Genomic DNA, 16,251 nt, shown 5'->3' with positions numbered 1-16,251 from the left:
GTGCCCTTCTTCTAATAGAAACAGCTTTAGATAGAGACAGTTTTAGAACTGAATCCACCTTTCTTATGTTCTCTACGGTCTCAAAGAACAGCTGACACTGTGCAGAGTATATATGCCTGTACCCTGTGTGGGTACGTACACACGTACTTTGCAAAAGCATGCTCAAATAATTAAGAGAAACCTTTTGTTTTTCCTCAAAAACTTCAGAAAGTAAAGCCTGACAATACCTGGCTGCAGGAACATGACTTTTAAAGCCTGAGAAACAGCATCTCACACCTTCTCTACTCAAATTATGCTATTACTAATTCCAATTAATTAGTTGGAGTGAATTAATTAAACCTGTGCACACTGAGAATAAAATGGCTCAAAACAAAAGCCTGAGCAGCTTTCCTATAAGCCAAGCGTCTGAGTTTTCTTTTTTTTTCTGAGTTTTTTAATGCAAAACTTTTCCAGGTATCCTGGCATGTTCCATATAACCTTAGCTCACGCAGTCCCTGCTGCTGCTGCTGCTAAGTCGCTTCAGTCTGTCCGACTCTGTGCGACCCCATAGACGGCAGCCCACCAGGCTCCCCCGTCCCTGGGATTCTCCAGGCAAGAACACTGGAGTGGGTTGCCATTTCCTTCTCCAACGCATTAAAGTGAAAAGTGAAGTCACAAGCTCAGTCGTGTCCGACTCCTAGCGACCCCATGGACTGCAGCCTACCAGGCCCCTCCGTCCATGGGATTTTCCAGGCAACAGTACTGGAGTGGGGTGCCATTGCCATTGCCTTCGCTCTATATTGTAACGCCATGTAACAGTTCCTCTCAGCCCATCTTATACAAAGTTTAAGACTCAAACCATCCAAGATCACACTCTGACTTCGACCTCCTTTGAATGATCAAAGGCAGTTAGGAGTCTATAACAGAGAATTAAATAAGAGATTAAGATCCGCCTAGAATTTTCCAAACTCTGTTCATGTTACCAAACCGTCTCAACAACTGTAAAAAGGAACGCTTAATCAAGGGTCAATCCCGTGGAAAGCAGTGTACCAATTATAACACTCACGTGGCAGCTGAGAAAAAAATCAACCCTGGTTCGTAAAGTCCAACCTTGGTCCGTATGTGAAGAAAGGTGACAAGATTCAGTCTCTTATCTAACCAAAAGGGCCGCGCCAAGGGATGAATTACATCTAGCAGTTGTGAAGGGTCTGAGTTGGAATTCAAACTCAACAACATCAGCTTTCCTTGGTTCACCCCACCTTCTAGTTTCCTGCCACCCCTCGTCCAAGACGGTTGCCTTCCTAAGGTGGAAACGACGAATTCCAAAAGGATATGCCCTCCGATCTAAGAACGGGGACTCACCAGTTTCATGCTGGACTTTTCGCCGGTAAGAAGCAGTTCCTCGACTTCTCAAACCCAGAAAGCGTCTTCCGGTTCAATCTCCGCCACGGCTCCGCCGAGAGCATCGCGGAACATGCAGTCTTTTTTCCCTACGCCCGTTTCCCGGCGCATCATGGGAAATGTAGTCATCTCTCCGTGCATCATGGGAACCATGGTCATCTTTCCTTTTCCTCTCCTCTTAGAACGCCTCCTTCCGTCAGCTCAAATTCATCCGCGCCGCCAATTCATCCTCCGTCTTCACCCCAGCATGATATCATGTCCCTCATCTGGGCCCAGAATCCACGGTATTCTGGGATATGTAGTTCCTACGGCTCTGGCGCCCCTTTCCCCTCCTCCCTGTGGGAAGACGCACGGGCGCGGTACTTGCCGGGAACTGTAGTTCCTTGGGGCCTCCGGACGAGAGTCTCGCACCTTTACTCAAGGGAGGCAAAAACTACAACTCCCAGGGCCGCCCGGTGGCAGCAGGTGGGAGCGGGGCTGTTGATATCAATATGGCGGTTGTCAGCCAGACAAAGACAGTCAGTCTGATGTGATTGAGACAAGGGAGGTTTTTCAGGGGGAGACTGGGAGATAGGGGCCTCCCCTCCCCCTTCTCCTCTTCCTGCGCCGGCCTCAACCCCTCCCCAGACCCCTCCCGACGGGCGCCCCACGCGGAAGACACCCCTCCCCCTCCCGTTTTCCCCTCCTCCCTACCTCAGACCTCAGCCCTTCGTACCGGGACGTTGGGGAGGGGGCTGTGCCGGGCGGAGAGAACTCAGCAAAGCATTCTGAGGTGAGTCGAGTGGTTTGGAAGCCTCAAATCTCTCCAGTCTCTTTCCTCACTTCTTTCTCTTCACTTTTTTTTTGGGGGGGGGGGGGTTGTGGGTGTTGGGGGAGTAAGTGAGTGGGCTGGGGATGAGTGTCTTAAGCGGCCCAACTGAGAGGAGGGAGGAAGCGGGGGGTTTCGCGGGGGTGACCCGAACGCAGGGTCTGGGGTGGGGCAGTTTGTGGGGGCGGTAATTGAAAGGCGTCCGGTGCTCCCAACTCTTTTCCCCTGGTTGCCTCCCCAATGGGCGGAAGGTTTGAATCCTGGAGGTGGGGTCTCCAGTTTGGAGTTTGGGAAAGTGTGAGGGGAATTTGAGGTGCGTGGGTTTGTTTGGGGTGCAGAGCTGTATTTGAAACTGGGTGACGTGCACTCGGGCGATGGGTTAGCCTTGAATAAATGTCTCTGGAGAGGAAGTTCGGGAGCCGGAGTCGGAGCTTTTAGCTGGGCCTGGGCGGAGAGGCGTGCGCGAGGTGCGGCTCTGGGACCTCTGGGCTAGCGGAGCGGCGCGGGGTGGCCGCGGGGAGCAACTCGTTTGTGTCCCATCGGCGGCTCACACTCCTCCTCCCCTTCTCCCGGGACCCACCTCCACCCCAAACTCAAGGCAGGCGCCTCGGAGAGATGAGGTGCGGTAGAGGTGGCTTTTTGCATCCTCAAGTTGGTAGCTAGGTGGGAAAGGAAGAGTGTTCTTAATATTTTATTCCGGAACCGTGTTTTGGTTACACTATTGGGGCTACTTGGAAAGGAGTCCTCCACCCATCCTCACCCCGAAACCGTAGGTCTCGTTGGTCGTCTTCGCCTTCCATAGATGAAACATTACTTAAGATTCGGGGGCGGAGGGGTGGGGGTCGGGAGTGCCCACTTGTGTACGCGACCCTCTGTGTCTGCTGAACACACGGAATGACTGTTGTGTATCCTGTGGTTGGGTGACTTATTTTCGTAGTAGGAAAAACTGTTGGAAATTGTTGAGGGGGGTGCGTGGGGACTCGGTAAAAGGCGCAGCTTGTGTTTTTCTTCTACCCCACCCTGTTCTGCCTCGCATTTGGCTGAAAGCTGGTATGGAAGCGAGAGGAAACATTGGGTGAGTGAAGGGGAGAATGCACTTGGCATTACAAATACTGTACTATGGAAAGTTGAATGATGGTATAGAGTGATTACCGTTTTTATTTACCCTGAAGCTTTAAAAATCTTACGTATCATGTAGGGTAGAGTGATGTGACTAGTTAATTTCTATGGGATCCTGCAGGTGTAGAAACCTCTGCCGTCTCTCTCTGCCTGCCTGCCTGCCCGCCCGCCCTCCCTCCCTTCCTTCCTTCAGTGCTTCGTTTCTGTTCTGGCATGGTACATTTCTCTTCTTTGATGGACATGCTGCCTCCTGTGCCTGTTTCTTTAGTTGGTTCTATGTGGTTGTGCTTTTAGTGGTTTTGCTGTAAGATGCATCTTTCGATGAAGAGGACCTGCATTTGTTTTTAATTTGCATTTATTTCTCAGGTAATTATCACATCAAGATTGTAGTGCTTTGCGTTAAACTTATTTTAAAATTGCACAGCTGAGTTAGATCTAGTTGAGTTAAGTGTGTAAGTCAAGGTTGGAAATTTGAATTCTGATTTCCCCCCTCCCCCCCGAGTTTCAATTGGAGTTACAAAGGGAAGAGGATTGCAACATCTCTTGTTTCTCACAGTCTTTAATATTTAAAAACATTACACCAGAAGAATTAACATAATTTGTACTTCTTTCACCGGGAAATGTTAAGTTTTTCAATAACCATTCTTTTGTCATATATTTTTAGTATAATGAACTTTTAAATAAAGAAATTGGCATAATTTGTCTTTTCGACTGCTGAGAATTTAATGTATTTACATATTTGGCTTATCAGTTCTTGAACCTATCAGTAAAGGACCTTAGATACTCTAAAAACTGGAAGTTACATCATATGTAATTATATGGTATGTTTTATAACCTGTGATTTGCAATTTCTGTGGTTGGTCATTTACACAGATAAGCTGACTTGTAAGTATGAGGTAGCATATTTATTTAGATTGACCTGAATAGAAAAAAAAGAATGTGTTTTTTCTAAATCTCAAACTTCGGATATACAATGTGTTGATACAAAGCTGACTTTTTAGTTTGTTATTAACTAGAATTTCCAGAATTATTTGTTTTAATCTTCTATTTTAGCCTGAAATATTACCTTTGCAAAAACTGGAGAAATATCCTATATAACTCCATATAACAGTGTTTTTCTGCTTAAAGATATTCTACTAAACAGTGTCTTTAAATGTTCAATGATTATTTTATAAATAGAAAAACTAAAATGTTTGTTTAGAGTTGGAAAACTTTAAAGTATAAGAATATATTCCCTTCCCCCTACCCTCATGTCAGATTTTGGTTTATTCTATGGAAATGCAAAGTTACTTACTGAGAAAAGCATTCATTAAACTTTTTCTGACTAGTGGTTTGGTTGAAGCCAAATATATCCCTTGCATTGGATGGGGTGATTCTGTTGCATTTCAGGCACTGAGCAATAAAATGATGTAAAGCCTTTACTGCAGGTTAAAGCATAAAACATTCTCAGCATGTGGAAGTCATATGGTTTACGAAAAAAGTAGAAAATCAGGGCATTGGTCCCTGTCCAGCTTAAAATTTCATCTGGTAACTGTGAAAGAGACACATTTATTTAATATGATTACTTCTAAAAATATTGCCTATATAATGAGAAGTTGAAAATTCAAACTGTTTTTAACCAATCTGTTGCTAGTTTAGTGTACGGCGTGCTGTGAATACTGTGGTTGCAAATGTGCACCAAGGAGCCTTTAGGGGTCAGCTTTATCTCAATGTCTTTAGCGAGGCTTCATTTTTCACTGCTGTCTGAATAAATTTCAGTCTTCTTAGCACAGATCTTAGTTGAAGCATCTAATTGAAACTTAGTAGCTTGGTATTGGTAAGTTACAAATATATTGCAACAAACCTTTCCTTGGTTCATGTTTTGAAAAAAAAAGAAGTAACCAGTTTATGGCAGTTTTTATAGCAAGTATTGATTGGATGGCATTGCTTGTTCCTGAAGATATTAAACACACTGGGAGTGTTTGTGCTTAATTTGTTCATTTTGGATCTTTTGATCATTATAGTGAGTCCATCCCACTTTTAATGTTTCAGGTGGTTTCTATGTTCCCTGTAAAACCATGTTTGCTTTTTCTATTCATTTCTTTGCAGTTCTTCTGGTATTTTTGTATGCAGATCTTAAAATTTGACTTATTTTTCTTGGGTATTAGAAATTTATCCTAGGATGTCACTTTTCATAAGTGAAAATTGGTATACTCTTCAACTTTTAAAAAAGGCTAACATTTATAGATAAACTTTAACAAGCTCAATGCAAGTGTGCTGGATTTTTTCATTTTGTGTATCTGCTTTATTTAGGTTTTTTTTTTACTTCCAGGTTTAATTTTATAGCTCCCTTTGCTGTTTGGCTAAATTATTCTTTGAACTGTTGGCGTTTACTTCTCAATTTACTAGAAGTTTATAAAAAAAGCTCTTTGAGTGGAAATCACAGGTTGTCTGAAGTGTCATATATGTACATTCACATATATAAAGCACCTTTATGTGTGCTTTTGTATGAAATTGGTATATACCTATCAGACATACAACCCATAAAGAAGAAATCTGAACCACAAGTAACAAGCTTTAAAAAACTCAAGCTTGAAATCAGAGTTTGCACCACCACGTTTGTTCACATTATAGAAGTTATGGAGATTTTTAGTGTTACTGCAAATCATGATTTTTGCAGATTCTGCCAAAGTCTGCTTCTTTCCAAAAGAAAGCTAGTGGTATTGAAAATTTTCTCAAAATAATATTAATATGTGATTAAATTCCTAGATGCAGCACCCCCCTCTCCCCCTATCGGGTTACTCACTGGTCTTAGGTACCATCCTAAGTAAAAAGTACGAAGATTTTTTTCTGAGTGATTCGGTCATGTAAAACTTTTACAGTGAGCCTATTTAAATATGACCCAATGTTTTAGATAACTTGTTTTTGTTGATCTTAGATGAAATGAATTGGAAATTTACTAACATTGTTTTGGACACTTTCCAAGAGCATTTAGTTACTGGAAGGGCCTGGCTTTAGTGTTGTTTTTACCTTACAGTGGTAATAAGGTTGAAGTTATAGTAAGTTTTTTCAGTACATTTTTTTCATTGTTCGTTATAGTACATTTGTACATTATAGTACATTTTTTCAAAATGTAATATTTTACAGATCCTTGACTTAGACTATAAAAATAGTGGGGTTTTTTTTGTTTGTTTGTTTGTTTGCATTTACAGACAGAAGAGAAAAACATAATTGATTTAACTTTGAAGTTATGAGTTGTTTTACTTTTTTTGAATCTCAGGAGTTATCTGCAGGCCCCTTCTAAGTGATAAAATGATTTTGATCCATTTAAAGGGCGTTTAGGTTTTCCTTAAATTTAGAGTGCTAAATATAAGAATGTTTGCTAAATCTCACAAACTCTAGCTTTTCTGTCCATGTTCAGTGATGGTCTGCGTGTGGTTTTATAGCTCTCTTTACTGTCTGCATATTAAACAATTAGTGTGGAGTTGCCTGGTGGCAGTAATTTTAAGTTATATAGTTACATTTTTAAAAGAGGATAAAGTCAGATGCTGTGCTGTTGTTGAGAAGAGGGTGATTTAATACTAAACCTTTCTGCTTTAAGGTTTTGATAAAGTAACAGGATCATTAAAATGTGCAGCTTTTGGTTTGGGCCTGGTCAGTGAAGGCTTAGACTCATCCTCACTCTCCCTTTTCTAATCATGAAGTCAGGCTGAATTTTTCTCCTTTGTATCTGTCTATTCACTTGTTTTCATTCTATTGCTATTCCCTTAATTCGGGTCTTCGTCCTTTCTGTCTTTCCACAGCCCTTCTTAACTCATCTTCAGGTTTCTGGTTTGGTTTTTTTTTTCTTTCATCCTTATGCTCCCACCTGAGCGATCTTGCTAAAATAAAATGTGAATTTGCTTGTTAGTCATACTTGGCTTATAATCCTTAATTGGCCCCTTAGCCCTTAGGTAAAGGCATATTACCATTCAACCTGTTCCAAATCTTGGCTCTGCCCCATCCTAGCTGTGTGACCTTCAGTTCCGTTCAGTTCAGTCGCTCAGTCGTGTCTGACTCTTTGCGACCCCATGAATTGCAGCACACCAGGCCTCCCTGTCCATCACCAACTCCTGGAGTTCACTCAAACTCACATCCATTGAGTCAGCGATGCCATCCAGCCATCTCATCCTCTGTTGTCCCCTTCTCCTCCTGCCCCCAATCCCTCCCAGCATCAGAGTGTTTTCCAATGAGTCAACTCTTTGCATGAGGTGGCCAAAGTACTGGAGTTTCAGCTTTAGCATCATTCCTTCCAAAGAACACCCAGGGCTTGATCTCCTTTAGAATGGACTGGTTGGATCTCCTTGCAGTCCAAGGGACTCTCAGGAGTCTTCTCCAACACCACAGTTCAACAGCATCAATTCTTCAGCGCTCAGCTTTCTTCACAGTCTAACTCTCACATCCACACATGACCACTGGAAAAACCATAGCCTTGACTTAGACGGACCTTTGTTGGCAAAGTAATGTTTCTGCTTTTCAATGTGCTATCTAGGTTGGTCATAACTTTTCTTCCAAGGAGTGTGACCTTAGGCAGATCATTTAATCTGTGCTTCAGTTTTCTCACCTGTTGAGTGGGAAGAACTAGTCCTTACTTCATAGGATTATTGTGAGCTCTTAGAATGATGTCGACATATTGTAAATGTTAACTATATCGTATTATACCACATATTTTATGCTCCTTTTCCTGCCTTATATTTTATCATTACCAATCCCAGACCCTATGGCCTTAGCGATCGATGCCAAACAAACCTCTTTAGCATAGACAGGGTTGGGTGTTCATTTGTGAGAGCTGCAGCTGTTACTAATGTCTTCAGAAGTAAAGAATTGTGACCTTTAAAGTATTATTGCTATGTTTATGCTTCCATAGTCTGTTGCTGTGACTTCTGTTTTTTCTCCCAAAATAAAAAGTAATATTTAAACCATAGCCTAATTCAGGATACAATTTTAAAATTCACTTTCCTAGCCCCATTAATACATGCTTAAGTTTCTTACCTAAATCTCCCCCTGTTAATCTAACTTGTTGTCTCATAACTTCAGTGAAGACCTATTAACTTTGTGTAGTTTTCTTCCACTTTCCCCATCTGTTCCACCCCCAGAAATCTGAATTCTTGTTCCATTTCAGGTAATGTATTTTCTTTACATTGCAATTGGGACAGTTGAATACTTGCTTTATATGATCTGGAAGCCATGTTTTAGACAGACATCTGTTTTATTTACCTGCTGATGTTTATACTTGAGGTTGGGTGGCTCCACTGCTTCAAGTTGATTTTCCAAAGTGGTAGATGATGCATATATGGTGATTTATATCTGTAACCCGTTTCTCTCAAGGAGGAGAAAGAATGACTTGTATTTACCAAACTGAGTCTCGTAAGGATAAATGTTACCCAAACACCCTGTGTCTAGAGGACACAGGGTGACAGCTAAGGTATCAGTTCAGACTGCAGAATGTAATTTTTGTAGGAGGCTATATTATGACTGTAGTTTGCAACCACCAATTTAGCCAGCATTTGCCTTCATGGAACATAATTGTTAACTATGGGGAACTTGAAAGTAGCTATTCCAAGTATTAACTTTATCTGGTTGAAAATCCATTTTCTGGAATCAAAGGTAGCCAGCCTATGTTTAGTTTTATATTATAGCTGTTTAGAGCCATTCAGGTCAGGAATAGTTGTACACTTTGTTGTCTGAGGATGACCTCTTTGTAAAGATGGCATGGTCTTATTTGGAATACTGTGTCCTGCTTTTCAGTAAACTCACTTTGCTTCAGATGTGCAAGTTCTAAGGTTAAATATAAATTTGTTTTTGAGTTTTTTTCCCCCTCAGAAAAAGTTTCTTCCTTCAATAAAATGTAATAATTAAAAAAATACTGGTTGCATTTTAATGCAACACAGGCATCAGCCGACTTGATCATCTTTGGTTAAACAAGATATTGTTGATGACTGCCAGCGATTGATTACTTCTCATTTTATGTTTCTTGGTTGACAGCATTTCATTTAAGTGCCTTTACTCTGTTACTGACAGTGAAAGTTTGTATTACCTGGTTAGGTCTCAGTTTTCCAGTCTGTTGAATAGGGGATTTAGGTTAATTTTTTAAATATATATAGTATTTTTGTTGTCATTGATTAAAAGCTATCCATTTACTTGTTTATTTTTAATCTTTAAATAATTACAGGTTCATAGGCAGTTGAAGAATAGAGAGGGCCTGGTACCTTTCACCCAGTTTCCCCTCCTGGTTACATCTTACATAACTTTTGTGCAGTATTAACACCAGGAAATTGACATTGGTACTCTGTGTGTGTGTAGGTCTTTGCCATTTTAGCACACATGTAGAATTTGTAACCGGCACCACAGTCAAGATGCAGAACTCTTCTGTCACCCCAGAGATTGAATGATCCCTCTTTATTCGTAAATTTTGTTGTGTTGTCAGTATAACTAAGAGAAAGATACCAATTATTGGATCAGTAATTTCGCTCTTGCCTTTTGTAGTTTGGAAGTTCTTTTGGCATATCTTGAAAGTTTTTATGGAAAATTCCAATTAAACTTTCTTATAAGAATTTAAAAATTGGCAAGCTTTTCTTAATTGAAGATTTTTAACATCAGTACCTGTTAAACTATTTTTAGTAAAAGGTAAGAATAATATTAAAAAATTCTATAAATTAAAAATTTCTGTAAATCAAATGTGTATGATTTATGCATTCAAGGCTTAAGTGATATTTCTTGCCACAGAGGATGTATGCTAGAATCAGTATTGGGTAAACAAAATCAGTTATTCTAACGTTAGTCTAGTCTTTGACGGTGTTGACGCAAACTTGTGGGATTAATTGATTATGAGCTCAATTTTAGTTTTATTTGGATTTGTTACAAGGGAATTCTCTTCAAAGGTTCAAAGATTGTTTTCAGAGAAAATACCTTAGAAGGAAAAAAGTGGTAAAGATACTTTTATTAGTCTAGGTACAAGAAAGAACCATCAGGTTAAAGACTAGTTAAGGAGCTGGCCTTTGCCTCCCCTTTATCAGCTGTGTGAGTTATAAAGCCTGTCTTCAAAAATGAGGCTGTTAATCCAACGTATCACTGATTATTACAAACCTCAAACAACAAAGGTCTGCTTTAAACAGGCTTATAAAATATTTGCAAATATGTTAACAGAAAAGATATATCATGTGGTTTTTGTCTCCTGTGGATTTGAGACAGTTTCTTGGTCCACACTGATATTTGCTTTGAAAACATCAATTAAATTTTAATTTGTTTCATTGGTAAGAATATGGTAAATATTGGTGGTTCTTCTTGATAAGTCAGATTCATATTTAGAAAACGTACTGGCTATCCGAGATTTCACTTTCTTCCTGATTCAATTTTTTTTTTCTCTTTGGATTTATCTGTTGCCAGCTTTTTATATTGGCTTCATGTGCATTCTAAAAAAAAATAATGCTTTAATCAGGAATTGTTTGGCTTGAAAGCGAGGTTGTGGTAGGGATCCGGTTCTTTTCGGTTGATAAAGAACAACTAGACCTTGTATAGATGGGGAAACTGTTAGGATCTGAGAAGCTAGTGTCTGTGTCATTCTGGGGCTTTATGGTTCCTTGTCTTGCCCTCTCTTTCCGTGTCTGCTTAATCTGCCTTTCCCATTTCTCCCTTCCACTTTTGTTTGCTTTGCTATAGTTTTTCAGTTTCTGCTGCTTCATAACTTGGACTTGCAGGTGCATTTGGTTTGCCATGTTACTGATTTGAACTGCTCTTTTCCTTTCAGCTAAAGCTTACCTCCTAATATTTCTTTAAATTCTCTTGGCGAGGGAGAAATCTGAATGCATTGCATGACCATGAGTTAGATGTGTGTTGCTGTTCTGTGGCGTTGGTGAGTAGGATGCAGGAGGACTCTTGTGGTAGGAATTGAAGAGGGTATTCAATTAAACATGTCAAGTCTAGCAGTACATATATAGATACTCTGAGTTACAAAGATGAGTTTAATCCTCTTCGTGTAGAACACCCAGTGGTATAAGCCTTAATAAAAGGTGACTTCCAATGTTCATAGCAGTATTATTTATAATAACCAAGACATGCTGCTGCTGCTAAGTCGCTTCAGTCGTGTCCGACTCTGTGCAACCCCATAGACGGCAGCCCACCAGGCTCCCCCGTCCCTGGGATTCTCCAGGCAAGAACACTGGAGTGGGTTGCCATGTCCTTCTCCAATACTTGAAAGGGAAACGTGAAAGTGAAGTCGCTCAGTCGTGTCCGACTCTTCGAGACCCCATGGTCTGCAGCCTACCAGGCTCCTCCGTCCATGGGATTTTCCAGGCAAGAGTATTGGAGTGGGGTGCCATTGCCTTCTCCAACCAAGACATGAAAACAACCTAAATGTCTATCGCCAGATGAATGGATGAAGAAGATGCGGCATATATACATTGTGATGTGGGAAGTGTTCTGGGTAAGCAAGGTGTTTTTCTGGTTGTTACGCTTAATGATTAGTATTATGCCCAAACATCGAGCCTTTAATGGTTATATCATCAGTTCATTTTTTAAAGTTTTATATTTTCACATTCCAACTTTTAAGGCAGTCTTCCCCCCCGTTTTTTTTTTTCCTTCAATAAATCTCTCCTAGTTTTCTATATCCATTAAACAAGATTTTTTTATAGTATGCCTTTTTGTATAGCAACCATCTCTTGAAATTTTGCTCTGACAGCTTTAATTACTCACTTTTGGGGGGGGGTCTGCCATCATTCTCAGAGTCTTAAATAATCCTGTTTGAGCTGGTTGAGAGCATGGACTTAGGAGCCAGTTTAGGTGTAAGTCTGGCCTCCATGACTTACTCTGTAACTTTAATAAATCCTTGCCGTGTCTCAGTTTCTCCATCTGTGCGTTGGAAGTGAGTGATAGTACTTCCATTACGGGATTGCTGTGAGTGCTTCAAGAAGTACCGTAACGTGCTTAGGATAGTGGTGGGCACAGATGAAGACATCTTTTTTATTAGTTGGCCCTGCTTCTGTGTCTGTGGTATTTACCTCTCTGCTGTAAATAGAATTCTCATATGTTGAAAGTAGTCCCTTCCTAACTTATTTTTTGGTGATTTATTTCCTCAATTATACTTTTGTAGGCCTTATTTGCATTTGATACAAATGGCTATTTCCTTCTAGTTAAGATTCCTTCTATCCAGGTCTTCTTCCTTCCATTGTCTTTTTCCTTCCTTGCTAAAAGTTACCTCTGGTCTTAAGAGTTCCTACATTTGAAACCTTTAAATCACCCTTCAGTACTTTTCCTTTCCTAACTGCTCTCTGTCCTCCCCCGTCTAATTTCTCCGCAGTGTGCTGCTGATTTTCTCCTCCTCATGTCTCTCAGATGGTTCTCGTCCTTTTTACATCCGTAGTTGCCACCCTCACCCCTGCTCCCCGAGATGATTGCAGCAGTGGAACTGGCCTTGCTGCCTCTTCTGCACAGTCCCGTTAGAATAATTGTCATCAAGCTCTTTTCATCCAGTCGTTCAAGAAGTACCTTAGTTCGAGTTGTGTTATATCCCTGTTTTTAATCCTTGTATTTGCTTTTTTTTTTTTTTAAGATTTTCTAACATTTTCTTCCCTCCCTTACTAGCGTTCTGTTTTCTTATTTCTAAAGATGTTTTCTCTGTTAGTCAAGTAAATTACCTTTCTTTCTGCTGTATGTTTTCATTCTTTACTTCTTGATACATACTACTTTCTCTGTTTAATATGTTTGTATAGGTTTATCTTGCCAGTTTAAATGTTCTTAATAAGACCTATTTTTTTTTCCAGATCACTGATTGTATTTTTATTATGTTTGATTGCAAAGCAAAATATAGCTATAAACTATTTTTAAGATAACCATTAACATTTAAATTTACAATTAAATTAACAATTTATTTTATTTTATTTTTTGATATTTATTTATTTATTTTTTCGTTATTAGGATTTTATTTTATTTTTTTGAAATATGTATAATATCATATATGAAACGAGTCGCCAGTCCAGGTTCGATGCACGATACTGGATGCTTGGGGCTGGTGCACTGGGACGACCCAGAGGGATGGTATGGGGAGGGAGGAGGGTTCAGGATGGGGAACACATGTATACCTGTGGCAGATTCATTTTGATATATGGCAAAACCAATACAATATTGTAAAGTTAAATAAAATTAAAAAAAAAAAAGACCTATTTAAAGCCTTCTCTTCTGAGGAGACATTTTCCAGTGAACCTTGTCTTGCTCAGACCAGTTCATTTTCTCCATAAATAAGCTGCACTTGTATACTCAGTTAATAGTGTATATAACTTTTTGTGTTTACTTGTAAGTATATCACATTTTAAATATATTGGTTTTCATTTCATGTGTATGGATTGGATTCTTAGTTGGAGTGTAAAGTCCTTGTGTCTCTTATTGGCTCATCTATCTCTACCATTCTTTTCTCTTCTCCTTTAATTTTCATAGTTCATTTATTATGGCTCATTCATCCAACCAATATTGACTACATATTATCCATATAGACTCTAGGAAGCTCATGGTTTGGTTTTGATAGGATCAGAAGGAGGACTCAACCCTGAGTTAAAGATCTCAGTACTATACCTGAGTTATTCTCAGCCCAGTAATTTCTCAGATCCACGCTTAAAAATAGTAATTAGCATTTGATAGATTGCTGAGTCTTAAGTTCCTCACAAATATTTGTGCTACAGAATGCTGGTAGTAATGGCAGTAGTTAAGCATGGTCAGAGTAGAAAGTTTAAGTTCACTGTCTTCAAAGGATAGAAGATTCCCCCCCGCCTTTTTTTTTTAAACCTGAACAGTGGGAGATCTAAGGACCTTAAAAAATTTCTTGCTTATGAAATTATTGTATAGAAAAGAATTCAAGCAATAAAGTACATGTAAAATAACAAGCGTAGCTTCCCCCTCTTCTTCCCAACATGTTCTACTCTGGTTTCTGTCCGTTGCTCGTAAGAGACCTTCCTGAAATGTAGTAGTTTAAAACAACAATAATTATTATTATTTATTATCCTCTAAGGGTTCTGAGAATTGGCTCAGTTAAATGGTTCTCACTTTGGATCTCTCATCTGGAGTCATCTGAAGGCGCTCTCACCCCTGTGTCTGATGCCCAGGTTAGGAGAGCTCAAACAACTGCAGGCTGGGATAGCTGGGCCTTGTTTGGCACCTCTCTTGGTCTCTGTGATCTCTCCAGTGTGGTTTGTTCACAATAGCTGGACTGCTTACATGGTACCCCGGGGGCACCAACGGCAGGGGTCCCAACAGAGAGAGAAAACCAGGTATATATTGCTTTTTACGTGACCCCGTGGACTGTAACCCACCAGGCTTCTCTGTCCATGGCATTCTCCAGTCAAGAATACTGGAGTGGGTTGCCATTCTTTTCTCCAGGGGCTCTTCCTGACCAGGGATAGACCCCAGGTCTCCTGCACTGCAGGCAGATTCTTTACCACTGAGCCACCAGGAAAGCAGGAGTGACGAGTTCTAGAAGAGCATGTATGAAGGAATATTGTTGTCAGTTATGGAAGATACAGACCAGGGATAAATGCTGTTAATAATTTGGTTTACTCTTAAATCATTGTCTTTGTATGTACAAATCATACTTCCAACTGTCTACTTATATGATTTTATCATACTCCAATTTTTTTATGTCATTAGGTAACTTTGCTCTATTTGACATGGATATATGTTATCCCATTACATGACAAACATATAATATTGTAAGAGGTAAAACAACTTATTTAATGTTAGAGTTACTATTTTTTTAAAATTTTACTTTATATTGGAGTATAGTTGAGTAGTGCTTCCCTTGTTTCTCAGACGGTAAAGAATCCACCTGCAATGCGGGAGACCTGAGTTCAATCCCTGGGTTGGGAAGATCCCCTGGAGGAGGGCATGGCTACCCACTCCAGTATTGTGGCCTGGAGAGTCCGCATGGACAGAGGAGCCTGGTGGGGCTCTATGGGGTCGCAAAGAGTCAGAAACGACTGAGCAACTAAGCACAGCACATAGTTGAGTAACCAACTTATTTTTCATTTAACAATGTAATGGTGTAAGTACTCATCTTCCTTGTGTTGAACATCATAAATTCCCTGGTGGCTCAGACGATAAAGCGTCTGTCTACAATGCAGGAGACCCAGGTTTGATCCCTGGGTTGGGAAGATACCCTGGAGAAGGAAATGGCAGCCCACTCCAGTATTCTTGCCTGGATAATCCCATGGATGGTGGAGCCTGGTAGGCTACCGTCCATGGAGTCACAAAGAGTCGGACACAACAGTGATTTCACTTTCACTTTCATAAATGAGTGAATTATAATTTGCTGTAACCACTCACCTAAAGTAGACATTTAAGCTCTCTGGGAAAGATTGAAGGCAAAAGGAGAAGAGGGTGGCAGAGGATGAGATGGTAGGATAGCATCACAGAGTTAGTGGGCATGAACTTGGGCAAACTCCAGGAGATAGGAACAGGGACGCCTGGTGTGCTTCATTCCCCGGGGTCACATGGAGTCAGATACGACTTGGCAATTGAACAACAATAGGCTTTCTGGAGTTTATGCCTAGGAACCTTTCTTGACTGGTAGTAAATGTTGCAATAATACGGCTACTACTAATAATAGTCAAGAGACAATAAGCTTTTTCCTTATGCTGCTCTTTCAACCATTTGGAAATTATTTCTCAAAGATAAGTTTTTTTTTTCCTTTGCTGCTGCCTCCTTTTCTTCTCTCTGCTCTAATTCAATAATTCTGTGCTTCTGTCTTGCTTTCAGAGAAGATATGGAAGAAGTGGGAATACCATCATATATGTAGTAAAGCTGTCTTATTTGGCACTTTCCCATTTCAAGGATTGTTTTTTTTGTTCCTGTTAAGTAATGAGAAGCCATTAATTTGTAAGTTGTTAATTAATTTTAAAAAATTGGCTATAGTAAAAATCATTAAAAGCTGATTACCTAAACAT

General features: G+C 40.1%; 2 protein-coding genes across 11 annotated transcripts in view; one reads left to right on the top strand and one right to left on the bottom strand.

Annotated features, from left to right (window-relative positions):
* INTS9 (integrator complex subunit 9) overlaps positions 1-1,661 on the bottom strand; it is a 127,049-nt gene extending 125,388 nt beyond the window's left edge. Inside the window, exon 1 of the mRNA XM_019965827.2 lies at positions 1,342-1,661. Coding sequence (XP_019821386.2) covers positions 1,342-1,350 — 9 coding nt within the window. The 5' untranslated portion in view covers positions 1,351-1,661. The remainder of the gene's footprint in view (positions 1-1,341) is intronic.
* Positions 1,662-1,835: 174 nt separating this feature from the next.
* Positions 1,836-16,251, top strand: part of HMBOX1 (homeobox containing 1) — a 204,190-nt gene continuing 189,774 nt past the window's right edge. For 5 of the 10 annotated variants that reach the window (XM_019965817.2, XM_019965825.2, XM_019965824.2 and 2 more), the window contains exon 1: positions 1,837-2,152. The gene's annotated coding sequence lies outside the window, so the exon portion shown is untranslated. Of the gene's footprint in view, positions 2,153-16,251 lie in introns of all 10 variants that reach the window. The other 5 variants (XM_019965822.2, XM_019965821.2, XM_019965820.2 and 2 more) reach the window with 2 other exon arrangements.

Source organism: Bos indicus, chromosome 8 (genome assembly GCF_029378745.1).
Source record: "Bos indicus isolate NIAB-ARS_2022 breed Sahiwal x Tharparkar chromosome 8, NIAB-ARS_B.indTharparkar_mat_pri_1.0, whole genome shotgun sequence".
Classification (NCBI taxonomy): domain Eukaryota; kingdom Metazoa; phylum Chordata; class Mammalia; order Artiodactyla; family Bovidae; genus Bos; species Bos indicus.
This window is presented reverse-complemented; position numbering and strand designations above follow the sequence as displayed.